General features: G+C 48.9%; 1 protein-coding gene across 2 annotated transcripts in view; it reads right to left on the minus strand.

Moving 5' to 3' along the window:
• LOC133355636 (cAMP-dependent protein kinase type II-alpha regulatory subunit-like) overlaps window positions 1-1,754 on the minus strand; it is a 99,015-nt gene extending 97,261 nt beyond the window's left edge. Inside the window, exon 1 of one of the 2 annotated variants that reach the window (XM_061573006.1) lies at window positions 459-1,754. In XM_061573006.1, the coding sequence (XP_061428990.1) occupies window positions 459-867 (409 nt within the window). In that variant the 5' untranslated portion in view covers window positions 868-1,754. The remainder of the gene's footprint in view (window positions 1-458) is intronic. The other variant, XM_061573005.1, reaches the window with a different exon arrangement.
• Between the last annotated feature and the right edge of the window lie 15,114 nt (window positions 1,755-16,868).

The raw sequence follows: 16,868 nt of genomic DNA on the forward strand, positions 1-16,868 counted from the left end.
ACTGGAAATGGTGCTACTACATTGATGATGAAGCTGATGACAATGCAACTGCTGCTGATGAATTTGATGCAATCGATGATGTCGATGACCATGACGATTAAACTAAGCTCATGATAACTGGCTTTCTGATCAATTGTTCCCGTCAAACTTTCAGATGTTGCTGCGAAAATACCGCTGCTCCTGATGCCTCTTAAATTAACGAAATTCGAAAAGTATTCGCCACATTCACTCAATTGAGTTTATGCATCGCAATCAGACTCATTTCCCGGTTTATATTCAAGTCTTGCGTATGGCAATATGCCCATGAGCTAATTGCCCCAGGTCACTCTTGCGAATGACTCATCCTGGTCTCTTGAATTCGCACCTGGTTAAACTAAAAAATATGAATACTTGCAACTTGAAGAACAACACCGCCACACCACCTGGAAATCACTCTCGCACACACACCCTACATATACCTTCAAAATCCGACTCGTCGTCGTCGTCATCATCATCATCACCGTCCTCATCACGGTCCACCGAGCCCCTTGGCACGAAGTTGACCAGCGACGCCAGAAGCCCTCCGCCACCTCCTCGGCCATCGGCAGGCGGGGACGAAGACCCGGGGGACGATGCGGATGACTCGCGGGAGCCAGGCGGAGAACCCGGGGCCACCAGAGGAGGGGAGACCAGGTCATCTACTTGCTGCTGCTGCTTCTGATGCAGATGCGGTCTCCCATCTCGGCCCTGCGGTCCCAGCCGCGCCGCCTTGAGCTGGACAAAATAGTCCGCGGCGAAGGAGACGATGTCCGCCGGTCTCTTGCGGAGGACTTCCACAGTGAAGGTCTGCAGCAGCTCCGTGAGTCCGTCCGGTATCTGTATATTCATCACCTATGGGAGTTCGGTGCAGCCCGCTGCCCTGCTGATGTTGCTGCTGATGTTGTTGCTGTTACTGCCGCTGTTATTGCTGCCGTCGTATGTATTGTCAATAATTGTGATTGTCAATAATGTGTGATGGGTAGACAAATGGACGTTGTTGCTGTATTGTATTGAGAGGCCGGCTATGGTCTCTTAGAAGTTCATCACCGACACACGCACAGAGCAGTGCGGCAATGGTAGTGAGGGTAATTATTGCAGATGCGTTGAAAGTCAAGAGTTCGGGTTATCTCTCAAGCCTGTTAACCTACACGATGTTGTATTATGTGAATTATAACTGTAAATAATTATAAACGTATTGCAACTCAAGATACTACACGTGTGCTACTGCTTACACGACTGTCTGTCGGTGTTATTATTGTGAACGCATTGATAGTTATTACAATTATTGCAAACACCGGTTATATATTACGTCAAACATGAATTATGTAATCTATATATGCACCACCTATAATCAGTGCTGCTGCTTTACAGAGCCTGCCAATGATGCTATCGTTATGGTTAATATACTAGCTATATTAAAAATAATGCTAATAATTATAATCGCCTTACAATTTAGACGCGCACCCTCTCCCTTGCTATGTACGAGAGTTCTTCTTATAACCTTGTTACCGCACCGCTGACAATAATAGAACGACAAAGCGCTCGCAATGCTACAGCGTTGTGAGCGCGATGCTTAGCATTATTTCGCTGCCGGTAACGCCGTAAGGTTATCTGCAATCGTTAATTGTGATTTAATTTAAGCGCTCGTCTTGGTTTGTTGTGAGCGACCCCCGCCGCCGCAGACGCCGCTCGAGTGAAGCCGTCGGAGCCGTCCCCGCGCTCCCAGACTACCCCGAGCGAGGGGGTGAGGAGGGGCCGTCACGGGGCCCTGAGAGGAGACGTCACTCCACACCGTGAGCACTTAGCCGGCCATCTTACATGGGGAGTCGATGCCTCTTTCTCCCCCAACCCCTCCTGTTCGTTGTTGTGACGGCCATCCTACGTGAGGAATCGATGTGTCTCTCTCTCCCCCCCCCCACTTGTTATGACGGCCAACTTACGTGGGGAGTCGGTGTCTCAAATACCCATCTCGTTCTGTGACGGCCATCTTACGTGGGGATGTCAATGTGTCGCTCTCCCCCCCACCTCTCCTGTTCGTTGTGACGGCCATCTTATGTGAGTAGTCGATGTCTCCGCCCCCAATTGTTAGTAATAAGTTATGGCCATCTTACGTGGGGAGACAACGTGTGTCTTTCCACCCACCCCTCAAGTTCGTTGTTGTAACGGACATCTTACGTGAGGAGTCAATGTCTCTGTCTCCTCCATCTTCCCCATTTCGTTATGATGGCCATCTTACATGAGAGAAAGTCAAGCAAACTCGGATTACATTGTAGCGGGCATCTTGCGTGAGGAACGTTCGTGTTTTTTAAAAGTTTTCCTTTGCATTTTGACGGCCATCTTACGTGAGGAAATTGTCTATTTTTTACCGCAAAGACCATCTTGCGTGAGTGGAACGTTCACATTCGTTTAAATATTACTTTAAGAAAATGTCCCATTAATTAAAATTTTAACGCAGGCTTCAACGGGTTGTTGTTGTTTGGTGCGTTATGTGAATGTTACCGATTTTTTCCCCCTGAGTAAGATAGCCGCACGAGCCACAGACTTGCAAGCAATATTCCGCAGCCCCAACACTACGAGATGAAATATTTTGCATATCCCACGACATATACACATGTGTAGAGAAGTTACCGACGGACGTACTCGGAGACGGAGGTAAGTTAGGGGCTTCCGCCAGGGTTTATTACTCTTGGTCAAAACTACACAGGGTACACAACTCCCAGGGGCTAGGGGTCCTACTCTGAGTCTGGGTCCCTGCCGGCTAGCTCCGGTCTCTCTCTCGTGTCGGATCGTGGAGTCTGCCGACTCCACCGACCGGAGAGAGAAGCACCTCTTCGGCTACCACCGGCTTCTCCCCAGACTCCCTATTTGATCCCTCTCACTATCCCTGGTTCCCTCTTCACCCTGTTTACTATCCCCGTTCCTATAGTGACCCCGCTTACGTTACGGGGTCTCCCTTATATACCCTCAGAGGGGTGATGTCACGTGCACTGCCCAGCGCGTGCGACCCCACGTCCCGTGAGGTCACCGCACCGGACAGCGCACACGACGCCACCACTCTCCACTACTCCTCTACATCACCCCCCCCTGTGAAAAAAATTCAGCCGACTCGGCTGTAAACAATATAAAAGTAGAGGAGTCCCAGAACCACAAACCAACATATTCACAACCAACCGACAACATCCAGGCAGCATGACAACAATCAATCAAATTTCAAAACTTTGAAACTCTCATCACGCGCTGCCATCAATACAAAGGCGGAATCCCGATGGCCCAGACAACACACACCAACAAACAACAATTGAACAATTGAGCAGCCCAGACAAAACACACCAAAACGGACAATTGGGCAGTCTTAGACAAAACACGCCAACATAACACAATTGAGCGATGAGGGCTGGAGGCCGACGGCAGCGTTTCCACAGGCCATCAACAGAGCGCACGCCTCCCCATGTGGCACGAATCGCCAGGGCAGGCACCGTGCCAGCTAGTGACAGGCCCCGGGAGAGCCGCAGCAGCCCAGCAGCCCAACGCAGCTCCTGCCAGGCGCGCGCCGGCCCGAGCGGCGGCTCCTGCTGCCCATGCCGCGGCAAGATGCAGAGCCGCGGCGTCGGCATGGCAACGCCCAGGCACCGCGAGGTGCGGGGCCGCGTCGTCGCCGGCGGCCCCCACCGCGATCGCTGCAGGTAAAATAGCAGCCTGGTGCGGCGTCGCCGGCGGCAAACCCCGCATGCACAGCGAGGTGCGGTGCCCCGGCGTGACCCTCGGCCCACCCCGCGGCCGCGGCAACTATAGCAGCCGCGGTGGCGGGCGCGCCAAACCCCGCAGGCACGGCGATGCTCGGAACCGCGGCAACTTCCGCGGCGCGGCATCGTGAGGAGCCGCGGCAGCGATGCACGGGGCCACGGCGACACCCGCAGCGTACCCCGCCAGCGCGGCGATGGCCGGAACCACGGCGGCACCCTCGGCAACTCCCGTGGTGCGGCGAGGTGTGGAGCCCCGGACGTACCTGGGGCTCCCCCGGCGGGCGCAGCATGGTGCGGAGCTGTGGCATCGCCGCTGGCAGACCCCGCGCGCGCGGTGTGGCACGAAGTCGCGGCGGCACCCACGGTGGACAACGGCGTCGCAGTTGCCATGGCAGCCATGGCGCCGACGTGCGGCGTCGCATGAACAATGGCCGCCACCTGCAGCGTCGCAGTTAAAATGGCGGCCGCCTGAGGCGCCCCAACCAACATGGCCGCCGCTGGCGACGTCGCAGGCAAAATAGCCAGCTGGGGCGTCGCGGCGAAGATGGCGGCCGCCTCTCGCGGCGTCCCGGCAGTTGACAGTTGCTCCCATCCCGAGTGCGGACCGGGAGGACCCAACTTCGCCTCCGCGATGTCGAGACGGGCGCAGAGCTGCGCGATCGCCTGCAGGAGCTGCCTCAGCAGGTCTGCAGGGGTGCTCCCTGTCTCCAGCGGTGGTGGCGGCGAGCTGGCACCCCCGCCCGTCGTCTTCTCGGGGCCTGTCACCGGAGCCCCGGACTCCGGGGTCACTGCCGAAGCCTCCTCCCCGCCGTCTTCATCCTCCGATCGTCCCGTCGCTGGGTTCTTGCGCTCCGCTCCCGATGTAAACATTGTAGCAGCAGTGCAGACACTCTGACACCAGTTGTAGAGAAGTTACCGACGGACGTACTCGGAGACGGAGGTAAGTTAGGGGCTTCCGCCAGGGTTTATTACTCTTGGTCAAAACTACACAGGGTACACAACTCCCAGGGGCTAGGGGTCCTACTCTGAGTCTGGGTCCCTGCCGGCTAGCTCCGGTCTCTCTCTCGTGTCGGATCGTGGAGTCTGCCGACTCCACCGACCGGAGAGAGAAGCACCTCTTCGGCTACCACCGGCTTCTCCCCAGACTCCCTATTTGATCCCTCTCACTATCCCTGGTTCCCTCTTCACCCTGTTTACTATCCCCGTTCCTATAGTGACCCCGCTTACGTTACGGGGTCTCCCTTATATACCCTCAGAGGGGTGATGTCACGTGCACTGCCCAGCGCGTGCGACCCCACGTCCCGTGAGGTCACCGCACCGGACAGCGCACACGACGCCACCACTCTCCACTACTCCTCTACACATGTAACAACTTTGACGACGATGTAATAAGAGCCACTTTATTGGGGCGCAGCAGCAATTCTGCACCCTTAGCTTCGACCTTGTCTGTAGCTTGTAACTTCCTTCAAACGTCCCCGCTCCTCGTACTCTCGCTCCCCTCGAGCCCCCTTTCTGGAACCTTCTGTCACCGTTGTTTCCCCCTCGCCAATCCCTGACCCCCCCCCCCCAACAGGATCCCAACCGTCGCCTCTGGGATCCTCTCTGTTCCCCGCCTTAATATCATTCAAATCTTATTCCTCCAATCCCTTTAACAGTCTGCCTTCCCGGCCAATCGCCGTGGAGGCCTCTCTCTACCAATCGGAGACCTTGGGGGTTTTTTTGACTTGGAGTGAGTGGTTGCTTATTTAGGTCATTACACGTAACATTGTTAATTGAAAACCAACAACTGCTCTGGAGTGGAAGAGCAGGCCTAACACGAGCTCTCTTGCTCGTTCTAGTGGCGTGAGCAAGCAGGGCTGCACCTATTTACACACCTGATGGACACCGAATAACGATAACACTTATTAACACATTTTATAATGATAACATAACACACTTAAGGTTATCCCCATGATAATGATTTGTTTTGATATATGCCCAGCTATATTCATAGGCTCCTCAAAGCGATTTGCATTTTATCTCATCTCAACACATTTCAGAATCTGAATATGGGGCCGTCCATAAATGACGTCACGCGATTTTGGACGATTTTTGACCCCCCCCCCCCCCCCCCCTAGTCACACGGCGTCACAAAAAGTCAGACCCCCCCCCCCCCCTCAAATATGACGTCACAAAGCTCTGCCCTCCCCCAAAACCATATTTTGATTTTGGAAATAAAACAATGCTTTAAATCGCTTTAAACTATTGTCATTGTAGTGCGTATTTAATGTGGCGCTGCACTCTGATGTTGTAGGAGTGTTATAACAATTAGTGTTGTTATAACAATTCTATGTTTATTTAAATTTGCGCATTTTAATGTGACGTCACATTTCTCAAACCCCCCCCCCCCCCCGTCACAAAAATATGACCCCCCCTCCTAGGTGCGTGACGTCATTTATGGACGGCCCCTATTTATTTATCCTGGTGGAACCTGATGAGTTATAAAGCTCGTTTTCACAGATGTCTAGTAGGGGCAGGTCACAACGAACAAACATTACAAAACACGATAGGAGTGCAAAGTATAGAAAGGTAAACAAATATATATTAATAAAACGAAACTATTTTCTTCGTATCTTACCAGGTGAAGCCCATTGAGCTATTCGTTTTTTCAGAAGCGACCCAGCCACAAATGATCGCTCAACGAAGTGGCTAATCACGTGGACATTTATAGCAGGAAAATAATAAAAATAATTTTAACACATATTCTTTGGGTCTTTCCGTAAAGTCACGTTACCGAAAGACCCAAAGAATATTAATTCCTGCAGTCACGAAAGCTGTGAATCAAGATTTAATTTAAACCCATGTTTCTAAATGTTGAAAGGAAAACCAGAGGACCTGGAGAAAAATTGCACATGACCAAGGTGACATTTACCTGGCCTGCAAGCAGGCATTAGTTTGCCAGTGTTCAATGATTGTGTGAGGCCCGACGTCCACCCCACCGCCCTCACTAGGCAGGTGGGGCGCGACATCCGCCCATTCCGCTCCCTCCACCGCGTCGGTCGGCTCCCGCTGGGCCCCCGCCGACCGAGTGATGGGGCCCCTCGCGCGAGCTAGCACCCTCTCAGAGGGACATCCTCGTGCTACTGGCTTGAGAGCCACACGAAGTTATACCACACACCCTTGCAACCCGCAGCTATCGGCGCAAACCCCGCAATACCTGGGGGGGGAATATTTTGCGAGAAGAGCCTAGCCTACTGCTGCCCAAGTCCCCAGATACTCAAACGCCCGACCACGTGCCCCGTAGCTGTACTCACAGCGTCGCACGGATGCTGTGAGAGTCGGAGGGAAGAGGGCGAAAAAAACTTCGCCTTTCACTGCCTCGTAGCAGCACTCGCTGGCATCACACGGATGCTGCGAGCGGCTCCAGAAGGCAGGACGGCAGCGGGGGGGGGGGGGGTGTTAGCGGGCAGGACGGCATGGGTGGGTGTTGGCGACCAAGATGTTGAATAAGATCTTTTGAATGGCCTCAGGCTCCCCTTTTATCCCCCTCAATTCAAAAGCCCGGGGTCGCGTTGTTGTACTGCGCGGCCAATCGTGCACCTACCTGTAATTACAGCTGGTTTATTACTCACCCTTGTTAATTCGGAATGACGCCCGACTGGCACCCCCATCTCTTTTCAGTATGGGGGTCGGGGGTGGTCGTGGCGCTGCGATCTCCTGATCTCATGGTCTGCCCTTCTCGCTTAATATTCCACCCCAACCCCTCCCGATGTCGTGAATGAATCATTGCGGCCGGCCCGGTGAACCTGTTTGCACCCATACAATATTAAGCCAACTCAGGGGCACCGCAATGTGACCTGTCCTGCGAGGGTCGGCCAATCTCCTGGCACCGGGAAACCGTGGGACTTTCCTCCTAGGGACCCTTCGGATTAAACCCCGTTGTGCCAGGCAATCCCCCGCCAGGACACTACGTGTGTGTGCTGCATGTGTGTGCTCAGTGTCGGGGCCAGGGGGGGTTGCGGCGCTTGCAGAGTTGCTTCGAGGCCGTGGCACAATTGCTTGTGTAATTCCAGTTGAGTAATAATAGTACAGTAATATGGTATAAGCAAACAGATTTTAACAACGATTTGTCTGAGGAAATGAGGGATATGAGAAGAGATGGGAGTGCTTGAGAAAGAGATTAAATACACACAACTCTAAAACCATGAGTTGGCAACACAAACAAGAAGAGACATTTTTTTATTCTGTAAAAATATATATATTTCAAGAAAAACAATGCAATATGCATATGAGACAGTGGTCCTTAATACATCATGTCACGAAGCAGTCCTGAAAGAGCCGCATGCTGCTCTGGAGCCGCAGGTTTCCGATTCCTACCCATGGTAAACTGTACTCCCATGGTCAACTGGACTCCCATTGTAAACTGGACTTCCATGGTAAACTGGACTTCCAAGGTAAATTGGACTTCCAAGGTAAAATGGACTTCCAAGGTAAACTGGACTTCTGAGATAAACTGGACTGCTGTGGTAAACTGGAATTCCATGGTGAACTGGACTTCCATGGTAAACTGGACTCCCATGGTCGGGTTGGCAACCAAAAAAACAAAGAGCTATTTTTTTCAAATTTGGTAAAAAAAAAATAAACGTTCAATACTTTAAGAGCCACACATGGCTCCGGAGCCGTAGGTTGCCGACCCCTGCTCTAAAACCATTAGAAAAATAACGAGTGAAACGTGAGAGATCTCCAACACAACACTTAGTAAAGAAAGATACTCGTGTTTTCTACGTTCCTTCTCGCCCTTCTCGTTCTCAATATTTACTGTCTCTCTCTCTCTGTTCCTCCTTGTGCTGAATCCACGCAGTCGCTATCTCTCTTCTCGCCTCCATTCACTGGAACAAACTTCCCCTCATTAAACAGTCACCTTTGCTCACTAGTTTCCGCTCCTCACTCAAAACTCACTTATTTTCTATAGCTCACCCACGACCCCGTAATCCACCTCATAGCCACGAACCTTTACTGTCCCCTCTTCATATTCTCATTACATGGCTTTCACTCATTAACCCCATCCATTCATTCCATGTATAATCATTTAACGTCATAAATATCGCTTTCGCCAAATTGACACATCACAGATTGGCCCCAATTGCTTCCTCTCATCTATTTTATTTACCTCATCGCCACCATTACATCCATACGTACAGTTCCTAATTCTCTGTAAAGCGCCTTGGTTAAGGCGAATAATAAACGATGTGAAGATTATATCTCATTGCAAGTAATTGGATCGTGAAGACACGTGAAACACTGTGCGTTATAAATTGCATTATTGTTGTTATAATAACACAAACGCTAACCCCTTTGAGGGAAAAGATAGCGCTACAGTTTTACAATGATGAGAGATAGAATCCTGATATTAGTTGAGCGTTTGTTATACACAGTTACCGTGACATGGGCCATAGGTCGCTCGCTCACTGCTTGTTGCAAAGGTCCACGGTTTGAATATGACAGTCCGCCCTGGTTAATGCTGCTGGTATATTAACTATGAATATGAGTGACGTCTGCTTCACATTGGACGTTAAATATCCCATGTTCAGACGAGCGATATCACCGGGGCTTAATTTATTTCTCTATATTTTCTGGAACACTGGCTCAGAGGAAGGATTGCATTGGCATATGGCACTACCACGAGAGTGCAAGGTGTGCCCATCCATATAACCCTATACTATCTTACCTTATATTCCTATAATCATATAAACAGCTTTCTATAAAGGAGGATAGAACAAAGCGAGATGGATGTGGTGTGCCAACATCACTGCTGGTCCTGTTCCGCCTGACATTAAGCATCGCCTATGACTGAACCTCCGTGGATTAAAATTGGGCTGCAACTTATGATGATTATTATGTATGCAGCATTTCATTTTACGTTTCAATATGAAAACGGAGAGCATTAAACTAAAGTTTTCACAGTGAGAAAATTTTTATTACGAACATTGTGTGTGTGGTTGCGAGTGTCGCATTTGCTTCCTGAAGGAGATGTTTTGCTCAAGGATATAATGGAGGCAGCTAATGAATGCGTGCATCAAATGACAGTGGCATTCCAATTACAGCACAGCACCCATGCCTCCTCTGTCTCAATGTGTCTCTGTGTTCACCGCACTCCCCCACTCCCCCGTTGTGTGTAATTAACCCAAGGGCAGACGAGAAAATTCCAGTTCATCGCAGAAACACCTTCGAAAAAGCCCTGGCAGGAAGAAGCAAGCAGCAGGTGGGAAAGGCTTGACTGAACAAGGAGATGATTAACATGTTGCCCCCAAGGGACCAATTAAACCAAGAATGCTCATCATGACCCCCCACCACCTGCCCCCCATCCTCCCAGCAGTGCAGATCCAAACATGTCAACGTGAGAGTTGCAGCTATACATGATCCGTGTGCCACTTTTGTAAGAGTTGGGCTATCCGGTTAACAAAATCCATCGGCAGACAATATGCCTCCTTCACATATTCGTCCATCGACGCAAAAAAAAATGCAAAGTATGAATTTACACATTCCATCGGACGCCACGGCCTTCTGGGAGTGAATAATCTCGGCCAGCATTGGTTCAGCACAAGCAAAACTCTGGATCGTTTTCAACATTCGGTGTCTCATCAGCAGTCAGGCTTGCTTGAACAATATTGGTGAACTTTTATTTACCAGGTAAAGCCCACTTGAGCCATTAGCCCTTCGTGTCATCCACAAAACCTTGCTGCCTGCGCTGTGCTGGATATTACAGGCGTGCATAGTCACCACTACAGGCCAAAAAAACACGAATGCTCCCTAAACAGCACTTGCGTCTCCAGTCTTTACGGCTATAGGGGGAACTTTGTCTTTAATTTGTGTATACGTGTATGTGCTGGGCACCTGCTAGCCACCTCAGCCAGTTAGCACACAACACCTGGGGCCTGTCCCCTGACCTCTTGCCAACGAGCCTTAGTTTTCCTCTTCACGTGACGACTTCAAAGTAAATATATCCCTGGCACAAGAGTCGTAGTGATATCACCACCACTTAGTGGCTAATGGCAGTGGTGTGTATGGCCGGTGTGTGTGTGTGCGAACACTGTTACTTTATTTATTCATAATGTGGCTTTCCAATCCAGCAATTCAAAATAAACATGATTTCGCAGCGTCCTTCTCTGGGACGATAAATATTTACGCATTACACTCTCAAATATATTATTTTGGGAAATATTTACACACAACCCAGCTGTGTTCTTTGAGTCCATCTAGCAGAGTGTGTTGGTTACGAACTCCAGCACGTGTATATGTATATATGTACGGCTATTTGCTAATCCACTGCTGGATGGAGACCTCCCGGTGCCGTGTCTGTCATGGGCAGAGGTCGGCAACCAAAATAAAAAGAAGTGCCATTTTTTTGGTATAATTCGGTAAAAACTATACAGTATTTCAAAAGCCGCAACGCATGCGAATATGAGACGGTGGTCCTGAATGAATAACGTCACGAAGCAGTCGGTAAATAGCGACCCCTGGTCACGGGGGTTGTTTGGCCATACTTCGCCACGCTTGTCAGTACGGGTTGTTCAATAATACGTGTAATATCACTCGCTACTGATGTCGACCGTCGTCAGGAATCGAACTTTGGCTAGCTGGGTTCACAGCCAGTGTGCGAAACCATTACTCTACTCACTTCAAACTAGGACCCATGTCTTTTAACAGAGGGGACACTTGCCTTATAAACACCTGGCAGTTCACCAGCATTGGTTAATGCGTGCCTGACTGCTGAGCAGACGTTGGCTTCTCAAAAACCGGTCAAGAATTGTTGCTTGTGCCAAACTAATGCTGATTAAATTATGCACTCCCAGAAAGGTCGTGCGGCTGATGGGATGTGTAAATATACATTTAATTTATAAATGTGGAGGCACAGATATTTGAAGGCGCTATCTCGTTTCTTTATTTTATTATAAACTCTAGTATGGTTCGTACTATTGTAGCTATTTTAAAGTTACGCTCTCTGTGGCCTTGCAGTTTGCGTGGCCAACACGCCCCTTAGTGGCCAGCCCATACAACTCCACACGCGTGCTCGTCACGACAACGATCGTGCCCAAAGCAAGGGAGATGTTAACGTTGCCATGATGTTCTTTTGAAAGCTTCTGGAGATGCGCAGCTAATGTCATCAGAGATGATTTACGAGGAATGAGTAAGAGGGGAGCAGTTGTTCACCAGATGTTCGGCTGGTTTTGAGTTGCCATTGGCGCATCCAAATGGGGGTGATTGGAACAACAGGCCGCCCTTGAGACCCCAAAATGTGGTATTTAATTGACACTGGAGAAAATATATTTAACATGTTTTATTATCAACGTAGGGTGTTATTAAAAAACATGACATTTCTGGATTGAATAGATTTAGTATGTTGGAAACAAATGATTTGGTGGTGATAATAAAGAATCACCTACCGACCTCTCTGGACCCTCTATGTGCTATGAAGAAGGGCGAATGCCCTGAATGTCACGAATGGCATACTTTTCCTTTTGAGCCCATACGGTGCTTTTGACGAATGTGTTGAGTTTGCACATGAGCAGTAGTTCTGTTAAATCTGCTTCCATGGGCCATTCTCAAATGCAAAAGGTTGCACTGCCCTGCAAGGGTCCCGAATGGACAATTTGTTGGCTGCAGCCTGGTCACACACAACATCCCCACGATAGTGAATCTGTCCATTTGGATGAATTCCAGCTGTGGGATTTAAAACGTCAGGTTGATTGGCATGCAATGAGTGCTGTTTGCAGTGTTTATATAAAAAAAGAGTGAGCGTCTAGTGTGGATAAAGACACTCAAATTATTGTTTCAGCTGGAGTTATTCTCAAGCACAGGGTGATACACTGCGAACTGCGACCATGTCAAGTAGAAACGTCTTCATCTCATCGCATGGCACGGGTAAGCAGTGATGCCACGCAGTGATGTCACACAATGATGTCACGCAGTAATGTCACACACAGTGATGTCACACAATGATGTCACACACAGTGATATCACACACAGTGATGCCAAATAGTGATGCCAAATAGTGATGTCACACACAGTGATGCCACGTAGTGATGTGACACACACAGTGATGTTACACAGTGACGGCACAGTGATGCCACACAGTGAAGTCACACAGAGATGACACACAGATTCCAATCAGTGATGTCACGGTATGCTCTGCGCTCTGTGGCTCAAGCAAGCACTGTTAGCGAGAACCCTATGAAGAGCAGGCCAGTACACGAGGGGGTGGGTGGCTAGCACCACGCCCGAACGCCTTTGTCTCACTCGTGTCGATGTTCACACACCGCACGAGGTACACCAAGGGGATGCCCAGGACCGGTTCAGATATTCATCACTGATCTTGGCCATGAGCAGGTGTTGAACTCAGGTCGCCCGGTTCGGAGTACAGTGCGCAAACCACTGCGCCACCGCTCCCCATATTTTTCACAACACTGCACCGCATGTCAGGGACACGAGACAATTTAAACTCATTGAATCTCAAATGCGATACGATGCATGAATTGTAAGCTTCATGGTCAACATTAAGAATGGTTCCGCATAAGTCAGTGAGTTGTGCTATGAACTCCGATGGCGAGAGTATTCACTGCCGAGCCATGTATGCAGGACGTCGTGGGTTCGATCCCGATCCTGATGTCTATTTGGAGTTTGCACGTGCGCGGTTCGCCCACTAGGGGTGTTGAGTCGCCGCTCCACCAAGCAACTGGAGATGATACATTCTTTTTATAATAAAAAATACTTTTCTATAAATTGTTTTGTTGTGTTTAAGGATACATTATTATTCCAACGTGAATTGCATTATGAAGATAACATTTTAAGTTCATATCAGAAACCGCTGCAACACCACATTCTGATTTGTGCCTCGGGGAGGTCTCGGGGCGGCAGTGAAGGCGTCCGAGTGGAGAGATTTCCCTTCATTCATTTTGATTAGCTTCGTATTTTAGCCACGCCGTTTGAGACCCATTTAGGGCAGTGAAAAAGGCGCCCATGGCTGTAATGAGACGATGTCACAACGCAAGGTTGCACGGTGCAAATAGAGCAGGTCACGGCCTACACGCTCATGGCTTTTGGCAGTGTCAAAGGAGGTGTGTAGTGTGGACTTGAGGGTCGTGGGGACAGCATTTTAGTGCTTTGTTTTGTTTCGTATTGTTTATAAATGCCTACCGTTGGTAGATAAGACAGTTATATAACTATTCTTTGGTTATTTCGGTAAAGTCACGTAGACAGAAAAATGATAATAAAAAATTAAGTGAATAAAAAATAAAAACAAAAAAACCCACGAATGTAGACAGTAGCCTGGTTCTTAATCGGAGTGTACTGGCAATCTATAATGTAGACTGTAGCCTGGTTATTAAGTTTCGTGAGTGTACTGGCAGTATATAATTTAGACTGTAGCAATGGTTATTAAGTTGGGTGAGTGTTATATCACTTTCACGGGAAGGGCAATAACATGACGAGGTTTTTTTCTTAATTAGAACACCATCTTTTCAGAGGTCACTCACAAAACCCCCCCCTAGTGGAAATGGCATGAGCCGCCACTGAGTTTGCACGTTCTGCCCGTGGACTCGTGGATTTTTCTCCGGGTCCTCCGGGTTTTCCTCCACATTGATAATCAACGTGCGTTTAGAGTATTTGCTATACATTTCCACGTGATAAGCTACTTCGTTGAGCTATCATGTGTGTTTGCCAGGTCGCTTCTGAAAAAGAGATACACAGCTCAGTAGGGCCTTACCTGGTAAAGTAAAATAGTTTAGCTTTAGTTTGTGAGCTTGGTTCCCAGAAATCGCTACCATTGGTGGCGAGTAAACATTTGAACTGGTCCTGCGTCCACACACCCTGCAGTGTTGCTCTGCGCTAGAAACGTCGATATCGTTTTTCCGTGCCACTGCCCGCCGTGTTTCATGTGCGCGGGTTTTATTTCTTTTTTTAGATGCAAGGAGCGAGTTTGCAAACGGGCGGTTTGTTCAGTATCCTTTATTTCACTCAGGTGCAAGCCAATTGGGAACAAGCGTTTCCATTTCGGTGGAGACCTGGACCACAAAGCGATACAGGAAACGTGTAAATAAACAGTCACAGCCCCTTCTAACGTCACAAACTTGACACCGATATGAACATTAAAACCGCTGTACAGCTCTGCGATGTTGTTTATCGGGTTGTGCCGCGCATGGTTCCACGCCACGTCCGACGTTTTGTTGCCACGTGCTCGGAGCTTCTTAAAGAATCGAACTGAACTATTCCTGAATAAGCTCCCTGCACGGCAGAGCTGAAACGTCGGACGTCGACGCAGAACAACACGGGTGGCACGACCCCGAAAACGCGTCAGGGCGCCGTTATACAGTGAGCGTTAAGACGACGATTAACGACAAATAATGGAGTATCAACTAAACAATACTGGAACGCAGTATAGACTTGTTATTTGAATATAATTCAACCTAGTTGTGCAATAGGGTACAGTTGAGCATTTAACAGTCATAGTGCGCATGCACACGAATCTAATTTGAAAATCGAAATCTGGCAGGTAAGGAATTGCTATTTATCATAAGAGATACATAATTAGCTGCTGTTTATCCTGTGGGTGTAATGCCAATTTCATGTGCACCCTCCACCACCCGACAGCGCCAATGAAATCAGTCGGGTTACGGATGCTACAGCTGAGAATTGGCATTATACAGTGAGGGAAAAAAGTATTTGATCCCCTGCTGATTTTGTACGTTTGCCCACTGACAAAGAAATGATCAGTCTATAATTGTAATGGTAGGTTTATTTTAACAGTGAGAGACAGAATAACAACAACAAAATCCAGAAAAACGCATGTCAAAAATGTTATAAATTGATTTGCATTTTAATGAGGGAAATAAGTATTTAACCCCTCTGCAAAACATGACTTAGTACTTGGTGGCAAAAACCTTGTTGGCTATCACAGAGGTCAGACGTTTCTTGTAGTTGGCCACCAGGTTTGCACACATCTCAGGAGGGATTTTGTCCCACTCCTCTGCAGATCTTCTCCACGTCATTAAGGTTTCGAGGCTGACGTTTGGCAACTCAAACCTTCAGCTCCCTCCACAGATTTTCTATGGGATTAAGGTCTGGAGACTGGCTAGGCCACTCCAGGACCTTAATGTGCTTCTTCTTGAGCCACTGTTTTGTTGCCTTGGCCGTGTGTTTTGGATCATTGTCAAGCTGGAATACCCATCCACGACCCATTTTCAATGCCCTGGCTGAGGCAAGGAGGTTCTCACTCAAGATTTGACGGTACATGGCCCCATCCATCGTCCCTTTGATGCGGTGAAGTTGTCCTGTCCCCTTAGCAGAAAAACACCCCCAAAGCATAATGTTTCCACCTCCATGTTTGACAGTTGACAGTGGGGATGGTGTTTTTGCGGTCATAGGCAGCATTTCTCCTCCTCCAAACACGGCGAGTTGAGTTGATGCCAAAGATCTCCATTTTGGTCTCATCTGACCACAATACTTTCACCCAGTGGTCCTCTGAATCATTCAGATGTTCATTGGCAAACTTCAGACGGGCATGTATATGTGCTTTCTTGAGCAGGGGGACCTTGCGGGCGCTGCAGGATTTCAGTCCTTCACGGCGTAGTGTTACCAACTGTTTTCTTGGTGACTATGGTCCCAGCTGCCTTGAGATCATTGACAAGATCCTCCCGTGTAGTTCTGGGCTGATTCCTCACCGTTCTCATGATCATTGCAACTCCACGAGGTGAGATCTTGCATGGAGCCCCAGGCCGAGGGAGATTGACAGTTCTTTTGTGTTTCTTCCGTTTGCAAATAATCGCACCAACTGTTGTCACCTTCTCACCAAGCTGCTTGGCGATGGTCTTGTAGCCCATTCCAGCCTTGTATAGGTCTACAATCTTGTCCCTGACATCCTTGGAGAGCTCTTTGGTCTTGGCCATGGTGGAGAGTTTGGAATCTGATTGATTGCTTCTGTGAACAGGTGTCTTTTATACAGGTAACGAGCTGAGATTAGGAGCACACTCTTAAAGGGAGCACACTCTTAAAGGGAGCACACTCTTAAAGGGAGTGCTCCTAATCTCAGCTTGTTACCTGTATAAAAGACACCTGGGAGCCAGAAATCTTTCT

This window comes from Lethenteron reissneri, chromosome 51 (genome assembly GCF_015708825.2).
Source record: "Lethenteron reissneri isolate LAM-NWPU_2019-01 chromosome 51, ASM1570882v1, whole genome shotgun sequence".
NCBI lineage: Eukaryota > Metazoa > Chordata > Hyperoartia > Petromyzontiformes > Petromyzontidae > Lethenteron > Lethenteron reissneri.